Below are 12401 nucleotides of genomic sequence, written 5' to 3' on the forward strand. Positions count from 1 at the left end.
AGAAATCGTTAAGGGTAAGATCCACCAGGGAGGGTCATTGTTCAGAAACAAATAGACTGCCTTAAGACCTGATGGGAATAGAGCTACATGATGACTGGGCATCCACGCTAAATATTAGGCAGTTGGAAAAAAAAATTGGAAGTTCTGCATTAATTTATTTTCTCATAGTTTTGCTTGGCTCTTGAGTCTAACGTCTTTTAACTTTTACTAGCAACAATTTTTTTTCCCAGTGTGAATCCGTCAAACATGAAAAGTATTCTGTCGTGGTGCAGTCTTGAACTCATTCCCCAACACTTCAAGTTTAAAATGTCTATTTTTGTATTTAAATAGCAAAAGGCCTTTCCCTTTTCTATCTTTGTAACCTCCTCTAACTGTATCTTTCCATCTAAAGTCTCCTCTCCTTTTTTGCGATCCCTTTTTTTTGCCCCACTAATAGAGGCCGTTCCTCTGGCAGTTTATGCTCATACCTCTATCTTGAATGCCTATCCCTCTGACCAAGTTACTCATTGACACTTCTTGTATCTCCTAGTTTCTGTTAATGTTTAGTGTTGATGGATTACACCTCGATAATGTACATTGTTTTATGTTAAAGATGCTATGTGACTGCAAAGTACAACTGCAAACTGAAGTAATTATGGAACATAGGAGATCGTATTTTCAGCAATGTTGAGACAGTGCTAATGTAATACCTAATGAGCTACTTTACTAATGCGAATGTTGCAGCATCAAAAATTCTGAAAGTCTTTTTCAGAAGTATTACAATAATATTATCTCATCAGAGTATTGGTATAGGATTAAAGAAGGTTTGACAGGGTTATTAATTTCAAATGCTCAGCAGGTCAGGCAGCATTGTTCCAAACCTACTCTGACACCCCTCCCCGAATTATTCTCTGTTAATTTCAGTTTCAGTTTTTCAGTTGTAGCTTATTGTCATGTGTACCGAGGTACAGGGAAAAGCTTTTGTTGCATGCTAACCAGTCAGCGGAAAGACAGAACATGATTACAATTGAGCCATTCACAGTGAACAGATACATGATAAGGGAATTTATTCACAAAGTGCTGGAGTAACTTAGCACGTCGGGCAGCATCTCGGAAGAGAAGGATTGGGTGATGTTTCGGGTCGAGACCCTTCTTCAGACTGATGTCAGGGGGGCGGGACAAAGGAAGGATATAGGTGGAGACAGGAAGATAGAGGGAGATCTGGGAAGGAGGAGGGGAAGAGAGGGATAGAGGAACTATCTAAAGTTGGAGAAGTCGATGTTCATACCAAGGGGCTGCAAACTGCCCAGGCGAAATATGAGGTGCTGTTCCTCCAATTTCCGGTGGGCCTCACTATGGCACTGGAGGAGGCCCATGACAGAAAGGTCAGACTGGGAATGGGAGGGGGAGTTGAAGTGCTCGGCCACCGGGGTTGGGGTGGTTTGGGTAGGAAGGGACGAGTGGACCAGGGAGTTGCGGAGGGAAAGGTCTCTGCGGAACGCAGAGAGGGGAGGGGATGGGAAGATATGGCCAGTGGTGGGGTCTCGTTGTAGGTGACGGAAATGTTGGTGGATAATTTGTTGGATCCGCTGGCTGGTGGGGTGGAAGGTGAGAACGAGGGGGATTCTGTCCTTGTTGCGAGTGGGGGGAGGGGGAGCAAGAGCGGAGTTGCGGGATGTAGATGAGACCCTAGTGAGAGCCTCATCTATAATGGAGGAGGGGAAGCCCCGTTTCCTGAAGAACGAGGACATCTCCGAAGCCCTAGTGTGAAATTGATAAGGGAATAATGTTTGGTGCAAGATAAAGCCAGTAAAATCCGATCAAAGATAGTCCGAGGTCTGGTGAGGTAAGTAGTAGTTCAGGACTCTCTCTAGTTGTGGTAGGATGCTTCAGTTGCCTGATAACAGCTGGGAGGAAACTGTATCTGAATCTGGAGGTGTGCGTTTTCACACTTCTCTACCTTTTGGCCGATGGGAGGGAGGAGAAGAGGGAATGGCCAGTGTGCGACACGTCCTTGATTATGCTGCTGGCCTTGGCGAGGCAGCGTCAGGTATAAATGGAGGTTGGATTTTGTGTGATGGCCTGAGCTGTGTCCACAATTCGTTGCAATTTCTTGCAGTCTTAGATGGAGCTGTTCCCAAACCACACTGTGATGCATCCTGATAAAATGCTTTCGACGAAGCATCTGTAGAAGTTGGTGAGGGTTCTGACGACATGCCAAACTTCCCATTGCTGCTGCTTCCTGAACTTGTGTAGAACTCATCGGTTTAATCACATGCCACCAACCTCCACCCTACCCTCAAATTCACCTGGACTATTTCTGACAATACTCTTCCTTTTCTGCATCTCTGTCTTAATCTCAGGAGATTAAGTGTTAGTGTTTCAGGTTCGCTGATGCCTGACATGCTGAATATTTCCAACAATTCAGACCTAACAACTACATTTTCTCAGATGTAAAACCTGACTAATTATACTTATTTTGATGCCACTGGTCATTTTTGCAATGTACCTGTCATTTCCAGGTTAGCAAAAGACTAATGCAGAGTTCCATCCTCTGGGATTAAAATAACAGTTATTAGACGATCCAGGATTATCGATAACTATAAAATGGCACTTCACACCTGCCTGTGGCCAGCATAAAGATAATAATTACAATGGCAAGGTAGAATATTATGGAACATATTTCAAGCAGAACAACTTGCAGTTCAATAGACATAGCCATCAAATAAGTTTGTGCTCCAACAATTGCTTGCAAATCATGGGTACAAAATAGGAAAAGATAAAGAGAACAGAACCTTTTGGATGTTAATTCCAACCAACTACTATGCCAGCTCCCAAACTTTAAAAAAGGCTGCCAAAGTTATTGAAAGTTTTGTCCATGATCTTCATCATTATCTGCAAACGCTTAATGGCATTGAAGTTTTTGTAGCTCTGTATCTGTCTAGGTCTTCACTGTAGGTTATGAGTAATTACTTAAATGTTCCAAACTGTCACATGTGAAATAAAAACAGCAAATACTCGAATCACTTGGCTGGCCTGACAGCATCTTGTTTCTTTCTTTCCCAGTTCTGGTGAAGGCTCCCAGACCAGAAACATTAACTTTTTCCACAGATGCTACCTGGCTTGCTGAGTGTTTTTCCAGCATTGTCTGTTTATATTTCAGATTTTCAGCATCTGAAGTTTTTTTTGATTTTCATAAAAGGTGTTAGCTGTGAGAAATGTATAATTCTGGGAAATTTAATCGAGTATCTAAGAACCAGATGTATGGTGCACCAGCTAGTGCCACTGCCACACTCTCCAGCACTGGATTTGATCCTGGCCTTGGATGCTCTATGGAGTTTGTGTGTTTTTCCTTTGATTGTGTGTATTTCCTTCAGGTGCCTTGCTTTCCAACTACACCTCAACATTTTGCTGGTAGGTTAATTATCCCCATTAAAGGTGGCTGGCATGATGTGATGAGTTACAGGAAACTGGAAGTCTAGTGGCAATGCTCTGAGTTCTGGTATTGACTCAATTGGCTGAATAGTCTAAAAATAACCTCAAAATTTGCCTATATTGGACATGTAAGATGGATCTTGTATAAGATTAGATCTCGTGTTGTCTAAGTAAGTTGGCTTGCTTTCAAAAACTATTCTTGGCAATTTGAGTGTGATATTTCAATTCCTTTATTTCCATTTCTTTCATACTTCGTAATTCTCTTTGGAAACTTAGGAAGTTCAGCATGCCCCCAACAACCTTCATCAACTTCTTCCGATGCGCCGTAGAAAGCATTTTATCGGAGTGCATCACAGCATGGTTTGGGAACCAAGACCGCAAGAAATGATTCAATTATACTTTATTGTCACACCTACCCACGTACAGTGAAATTCTTTGTTTTTGTATACAATATGTAAAGTACACAAAGAGTCACCAGGTTTCTGGTGCTGATAAAGCTATAAAAGTACTAATTAGAGTCATTTTGGTCCGTTCTCGGAGTCACTCCCCACCCCCCCCCCACCCCCGCTGGGTCCCTCTTTGTTCTTGGTGGCACAGCCCGACCGCCTCTCCGCAGCCTGTCCTCGGCCCAACCGCCTCTCCACTGCAATTGCAAAGAGTTGTGAACATAGCCTAGACTATCGCACAAACCAACTTCCCTTCCATTGACTCCATCTTTATCTATACTGCCTCAGCAAGGCAACCAGTGTAATCAAGGACCAGACTCACCCTGGTCACTCCCTCTTCTCCCCTGTCCCACCAGGCAAGAGGTACAGAAGTTTGAAATCACAGACCTCCAGATTCAGGAACAGCTGGAGTGTGGTCCTGACCTCCCATCTACCTCATTGGAGACCTTTGAACTATCTTTAATTGGAGTTTATCAGACTTTATCTTGCACTAAATGTTGTACTCTTTATACTTTATCTGTGCATTGTGGATGGCTTGATTGTAATCATGTGTAGTCTTTTCTTTGACAATAATACACAAAAGCTTTTCAGAGACACCAAAATTAGAATTTCTCAAATGCCATTTATACTATGGGAAAAATTAGGGCCAAAAAATGTTTTATTATAATTAATAATTATAATTATAATTTATAAATAATTTATTACAATTTTTTGTGTAATCATTAGTGTTTTTAAACTTTTTGAAACTTGCTACTTTCTTCTGTAACAAATGGATTTAAAGTAGTGTTTTTGTACTACAGTGGCTTGAACTGAATTACAGATATAGAAACTGATGAGTGGACTGTTTCAGAGAGACGATAACAAAAAGGGAAGAAAAACTGCAGAGTTTGAAAATTCAATTCCCTTTTTAAACAAATAACCAAATTTATCAGCCCACATTTTGCTACCAATTGTATTACAGAATCAAGATCTTCTAGAAGATCGTGATAGGAGATAGAATTGAGAGCTAAGAGCATGACTACAAAATAAATAATAATAATAATATTATTGCAGCTGTACATATACAGAGTAAAAAAGTTAACAAAAATTGAGATTTCTCAATTTTCTGAAGTTTGCTCATGCTTAAGCCTATGAATACAATCTGATTTTTCTCTTAATTTTTTTAAAAGCTGTCACCACAATGATATTTAAGAGACATATTTGAAATAAATTATGTAATGTTCAGAGATGAGGAAATTACTGTTTTAACTTTTTGGTAAATGTGTAGTAACTTTCCAATCGGCAGGAATATCCATGCCAATCATGATGATGATAATTATTAATGATAAGGGCACCTCTCATTTGGGCACTGTCACCCCAATAAGGGTTTTAAAAATATTACTTTCTCGGCGACATTATAATTTTAAGGTAAATTGGCCTGAGTAGGCTTCTTTTAGTTTTTAGTTTCAATCTGATAAGGATCCTGACCTGAAACACATAGGTTCATTCCCTCTGCAGTTGCCACCTAAGCTGTTGAGTTCTTCCAGCTCTTTATGTTTTGCCCCTTTTAGATAATTTACTTACCTGCTCCCTATGGTTCTGATTCAGTGGTCCAGTCACAACCTGTTCCCGCCCGTCCTTTCACCCATTATCCTCTTGATCCCATCGGACTCCATCTCACAATTTGCCCCTTGACAGATGTCCTCCCCACTCTCGCGACCACCAGCCTACATGCTACAAAATTCCCTCCCCACCTCTGACCTCCAGCTAACTCCACAATCCCAAAAGCTTGGCTCAGTGAACACCCACCCCTTGCCCAGCTCACCAATTTTTCCGCATTTCCCAAATGATGAATAACCCAACTTAATGAATTCCGTCTCGGGTTGATGATCATAAGTCTCACCATGGCATACTGCTGGCAGCCAGCGCTCACCCAGGTCCCAAACAATGTCCTGATGATCAGATTTTGAAATCCTCTGTCTTTTAATTGGAGTAAAGGGAGATTTGGTCCACCAGATGGTGCCGCATGGAAGAAGTCATAGAAATATAAAATTGGAGTATTCTGACTTTGAACAAGCCTTACTGTGGTTTATTTCGCTTTAAGACGTCGAAACACAATATGCAGTTGCATTAACTCATTGCAATAATGTCCTTGGAATTGTATAGTAACTTTTCCTCATGGCAAAGGTGTGTAAGACCAGAGGGTTGAGATTGAAGGTGCAGAATAATGGCGACCTAAGGAAAATTGTTTTCCACCCAAATGAAGGCTGAAATCTGGAAATCTGAAATCTTAAAAAAAATTATGGAACAGTTCTTGCAGATTGGAGGGTGACAAATATAACCCACTATTTCAGAGGAGAAAGAAAGAGATAGCATTGAACCACGGAACAGCTAGTTTAATGTTGACAGGAAGAAAGTGGGACCTAGATTTATGAAAGGGAAATTGTATATGACATAACTACTTTTTTTTTTAGGATGTAACTCATAGAATAGGCGGGGAAGAAAGAATGGACGTGATATATTTGGATTTTCAGGAAGATTTTAAGAAATAATTTATTGTGCAAAATGTAGGCCTTGGGGATTGGTTGTAATGTACTTAAATTGACTAAAATGTGATTGACAGACAAAAAAACAGTAAGAATAAATGGCAGTGTCTCAGAGATAATAGTAGGACAAATCTATTAGAATTTGTTGAGGATGTAACTGGAAGCCTGGATAAATGCGAACCAATAGATGTAGCATATTTGATTTTATGGTGCCACATTAAGTTATTGTGCATGGTAAGATCTCATGTCTTGGTAATGTATTTGCATGGGTAAAAGATGGGCTAACTAATAGAAAACTGAGTGTCAAGATGAACGAGTTATTTCCATGGCGCCCACTGCAACTAGTAGATTACAGAGGGATCAGTATTGGGATCTCAACTATTTACAATCTAATTAGTAATCTTATATGGGGGATTCAGTATATTGGAGCATAGGAAATCCTAAAGTTTGTTGATGATACAAAGATAACTGGGAAGAAGACACAAAGGAAATTGAAAGGCTGGGTAATAGAGTGGGGAAAAAATTGACAGATGGAGCATTATGTAAAGAGAAATAGAATGCTGCCGTATGGAGAGATCATGGTGGCCTAGCATTGGAAACACAGATAGTTACCATGCAGCTACAGAAAGCAATTAGGTAGACATTCATCCTCCTTCCTCACCTTTATTGGCTGGCGATGAGGTATTAGTAATTGTACAGGAAACTGGTGAGATCATACATGTGCAGCATTGGTCTCCTTACTTATTACACTGGGTCTTAATTTTCCAAAATTTCCTTGATGTGGGGAAGATTCCATTACAGAGGAAGGTTGTAAATGGAGTTCACATATACACTGGCAAGCCAAACATTATGTCATCATGGGCACTCTGACCGGCCTGCAGCTAAGCTGCCCCATACACAGCAGGGTGTGATGCACTGTGTATTGTGACACATTCCTCACGTGACCACCATTCAAATTTTCTGTGACTTGTGCCACAGTAGACCTTCTGTCAGTTCGGACCAGACGGGATGGCCTACATTGCCCTCGTGCATCAATGAGCCTTAGGCGCCCAACACCCTGTCACCGGTTTGTGATTTGTCCCTCCTTGGACCATTGTCGGTAGGTATTCACCACTGCTGACCGGGAGCACCCCATAAGCCTTGCCGTTTCAGAGATGCTCTGACCCAGTTGTCTGGTCATAACAATTTGGCCCTTATCAAAATCGCTCAGGTCTTTAATCCCGTCCGTTTCTCCTGCACCAACTTCAAAAACTGAGTGTTCACTTGCTGCCTAATATATCCCTCCCCTTGACAGGTGCCATGGTAACAAGATAATCAAGGTTATTCACTTCATCTGTCAGTGGTCATAATGTTTCGGCTCATCGTTGTACGCAAAAAAGGGAGGGAGACAGAAAGCAGGAAGTTATAGTCAGCTAACTTAATATCAGCATTGATAAATGTTGAAAGCTGCAATTTATGCTGTTGTAGCTAAACACTTTGAAAAGTTTAAAATAATCAGACAAAGTCAACATGCTTTTATGAAAAGGTAATCACATTTGACCAATTTTTTTAGAGATCTTTGGAGAAGTAACATGCTCTGGTTATGAGAAACTGGTGTATTTATGGAAGGAATTCAAAAAGGTGCTGTGTCAATAGTTATTGCAGAAAATGAAAGCTTGTTATGTCAGAGCTAACGTATTGCTGTGGTTAGTAGATTAAATGGCTAACAAGAATCAGGGGGTAGGCCTAAATGGACCATTTTCTGGTGAGCAAGGTAAAACGAGTGGTGTGCCATAGGTATCAACGTTGGAGCCTCAACATCTATAATGGAAAGGAAAATCTTATTTGAATAATCTACTGGAGCTATTTTTGAGGATTCGATGAGCGGAATAGCTAACAGGAAACCAGTCGATATAATCAACTTGGATCTTTGGATATCCTGCAAGAGGTTGCTCAACAAGGTTGAAGCACATGGAATTGGAGGTGATACTCCGGCTGAGATATAGGATTGGTTATTGGACAGAGGCAGAGGGCGAGACTAACCAGATTCTTCTCAGATTGGCAGGCTTTGACTATCGAGGGATTGACAATCTATATTAACCATTTGGCTAAGGGGACTAAATGCCATATTTCCAGTTTTATCAATTATACGAAACAGGACTGTATTGTAAGTCTGAAGTAGAATGCTTTTTTAGGGGGGGGGGGAGGGGGTGGTTGTGGAGGTTACGGACGATGAGTGGCGAGAACATGGAAGATGGAATATAATGTGTAAACATGTGAGTAATCCACTTTGGTGAACAAAACAGAGAAGTTAACTTGCAAAAGATTGGATAGTTGATGTTCAAAGAGAACTGTGTGTGTTTTGACTAAGATGAGATAATAGTTTTTCACTCAGGGAATAATGAACCTTAGGAATTCCTCATCTCAGAGTGCTGTGGAGACTCAGCTACTATGCCATTCAAAACTGGACTCAATGTTAGGGAAGTCAGGGAATTGATGGTGTTGGTAAATGAAGCTGAGGCTGAAGTTCGCCCATGATCTTGATGGATGCTGGAGCAGACTTGAGGAGCCGATTGGTTTAATCTTGCTGTGATTTCTTATGTGCTTGTGTTTTTAAAGCAATATTATTGAATTCTTAAAGCATTATCACACAACAGTATCAATAGAAGGAATCAAGCATGATTGGTAAGACAGGTAGAGTAATGGTAGATGGAATGTAAGTGCATGGTGTTGCACTTTGATAGGACTAATAATGATAGGAAAGATACAATTAATTGTAGGCCCTGAGGCGTATTGAGGAACAGAGAGACATATGCAAGTATCCTTCATGGTGGATGCACAGGCCGACAAAGTGGTGAGGAAGATATACAGGAAACTTACCATCATTACCTTGGACATAAAATATAAGAGTAGGAAAGTTATGATACAATTTTATAAACATTGTCAGGCTACAGGTGGAGTAGCTAGGCACAATTCAACTTGGCGTATTATAGGAAGAAGATCATTACATTGGAGAGGCTGCAGAGGAGATTCATCAGGATGTTGGCTGGAATGGAGATAGACTGGATAGGCAAGGTTGGTTTTACTTAAAGTAGAAGAGGCTGACTGGAGTTTGATAGAGGTGTACAGAATCACCACAGGCATAGATAGAGTAGATAGACATCTACGAATATAGATGGTCGGCATAGACATGGATAGGCTGAAGGCCCGTTTTTGTGCAGTATGGCTCTGGAGCCATAAATTAATCGAACTATACAGCACAGAAACAGGCCATTCGGCCCAACTCATGCCAATGAAGTTGCCTAACCAAGTTAGTATCACTTGCCTATCCATAACTCTCCAAACCTTTTTTACCCATGTACCTGACTAAGTGTCTTTTAAATGTAGTAATTGTACCCATTTCTATCACTTCCTCTGGCAGCTCACTCCAGGTACATACCATTCACTGTATGAAAAAGTTACTTCTCATGTCCCTTTTAAATCTTTACCCCCTTACCTTAAACCCAGGCCCTCTAGTTTGGGTAAATACTGTGGCGACTCGTTATCTGTGCACTTCATCATTTTATATACCACTATAAGATCACCCCTCCGCTTCCTACATTGTCTATTGTCTATTGTCTATTCCAGGGAGAACAGATCCATACAATCTAGCCTCTCCTTATATCTCAAACCCTCCAGACTCAGTAACATCCTTGCAATTTTTTTTTACATCCTATCCAGAGTAATGACATCTTTGCTGCAGGTGTCTAAGTCCTGTCTTAGTTCATCGTATCAAAATGCAACACCTCGCATTTATCTGAATTAAACTTCTTCTCCTATTCCTTCGCCCATTGTCCGAGTTAATCAAGATCCCATTGTAATCATAGATAACCTTCTTCACTGACCACTGTACCACTAATTTTAGTGTCATCTGCAAACTTACTAACCATGCCACGTTCAATCACATCCAAATCATTAATGTAAATAACAAATAATCATGGACACACACTGATCCCTGTGGACCCAGCACCATTCCCCATGACCCACTGATCTAGGACAAATAAAAATAACAACATGGATAATTTCTATCTCTTATAATTTGTGAAGCATTTGAAAATTTCATACAGTCCATTTGCAAAATTCATTGAATATTTTAGGCATGGTTGCATTGTATCAGAAGGGAAACATTAAATATGATCTTAAGATGAGTGGCTGCATTGTTGAATGATTATAACAGATTTCGAGTGAGAAGTTGTAACAGACTTCGAGTGAGAAGTTGTAGCACAAGACCTGAAGCGGATGTCATTGAAAAATGTAGTGGTTGGTTGAGATTAAAAGTTGCAGGTGATGTATTTTCATTTTTACGTATTCATATGAATAAAGCATAACATAAATGTAAATTGTATTTCACTGGCACTTCTATATTTTTATTTTACCCATAGACTTTTCTCACTTTTGGTTTCTTTTCGATATCAATTTCTTAGTGGTGTACTGGTCCAATGATACGAATCACCGTATGGTGCAATACTAATGTGACCATTCTTCATGTGTAAACCAAGTAATTAAGATATTGAGATTTCCGACATATCTGGAGTGAATAAGCATAAAGAATTGTCATCAGAACCTGACCTTGGAATCCAAGGTCACTTCTGTGGGCAGAAAGCATTTCACATTTTTAGCTTTTCACTAATTTGATCCTACACTTGGCAATAAGTACTTCATTTGGGCAGTTGCAGATAGTCCAAGTAAGTATCAATCATTTTTCTTCCTGACGTTGGCTGCTGCCTTTTGTGGCATTTGCACTCCCTTCTCATAAGTGTGTGTGTTTCCACCAGATGCTCCAGTACCCTCCAACACTGCAAAAAGTACTGGAAGGTTAATTGTCCATGTAAATCAGCACATAGTGTAGACACGTGCCTGAGGAATCAACGGAGAATTGAACAAGCATGATGCTTGTGCACTCCAGATTTACCTGAAATTGACAGAAGATCATTGCATATTATCTCAATTCCCTTGGACATGTGAGAGAATAAAAGTTACAGAGGTAAAGGGAAAGAAGAGGGGAATGAGATTTGTGGGTTCTTCCACTGGGAGCTGATGTCCAACACATTGTGGATTTTCACATCTGTATAGTACACTGATGTAACTGCACGATTATTTGAATGGAGATATGCAAAATGGAACATGCTGAAGGTATCAAAATCCCCCCAAAAATATTTTCATAGGTCAGATTATTAACATAATGAAAGGATGAGCAATCCAGAGTGATAACGTTTGATACCTGATCCGTGATGAATAAAGTGATTACAGCCAGTATATTTAATATATTGTAGTAAGCGGGTAAATGATCTGCGTGCTAAAGATAATCCTAGTGAGAGTATTGGAAAATGTATTGCAATTAGGTGGACCTCAGAAAATTCATCAGGATGATGTTAAAGTTTGGAATATGCAAAGCCTCCAATGCTAACATAACATCAGTTCACTCTCTTATGTTGTACCAAGCTATTTGGTCGTAAAAGTATTATAGTTAAACTTGACCGGGTCCTTATCTGCTGTTAACATGTATGGATTTTTTAGAAAGGTCTGCTGATTAATGATTAGGAACACTGTGATGACTGGTTTTCCCTTTCCAAATTTGAACACGTTTATCAATACATTGGTTGTAATCACTTTTTTTTCAGAATGGATCAAGTATCAAACTTGATTTCCAAATTTTTGTCCTACTTTGGCTATTGACTCTCTCTCTGGGAATCGTTTTCAAACTTGGACAAGTCTTCTGAATGTGTGCTCTTCTTCTGAGATGGGATAGCGGGAAGTACAGGGTTGACCCTCATAGAATCACGTGATATGACTGGCAAAAATGAATAAAATGAACGGCTTTGACTAGTCCCCTCTCTCTGCATTCTAGATGGGAGTCTTGGTGGGTGATTTACTGGAGCAGTCCATACAGAAGTCTGAGGCTGTGCTCTGATTTTTGGCACTTCTGATCGAAGATTCCCTACAATCAAAAGAAAGAATTGTCAATATTGTTAAAGAAACATATTTCAGTTCATTTTTC

General features: G+C 40.1%; 1 protein-coding gene across 1 annotated transcript in view; it reads right to left on the reverse strand.

Moving 5' to 3' along the window:
• Nucleotides 1–8546: 8546 nt before the first annotated feature.
• ankrd55 (ankyrin repeat domain 55) overlaps nt 8547–12401 on the reverse strand; it is a 51262-nt gene continuing 47407 nt past the window's right edge. Inside the window, exon 11 of the mRNA XM_078397045.1 lies at nt 8547–12341. Within this exon, the coding sequence (XP_078253171.1) occupies nt 12073–12341 (269 nt within the window). The 3' untranslated portion in view covers nt 8547–12072. The remainder of the gene's footprint in view (nt 12342–12401) is intronic.

The sequence above is a fragment of the Rhinoraja longicauda genome, chromosome 1, assembly GCF_053455715.1.
Source record: "Rhinoraja longicauda isolate Sanriku21f chromosome 1, sRhiLon1.1, whole genome shotgun sequence".
NCBI lineage: Eukaryota > Metazoa > Chordata > Chondrichthyes > Rajiformes > Arhynchobatidae > Rhinoraja > Rhinoraja longicauda.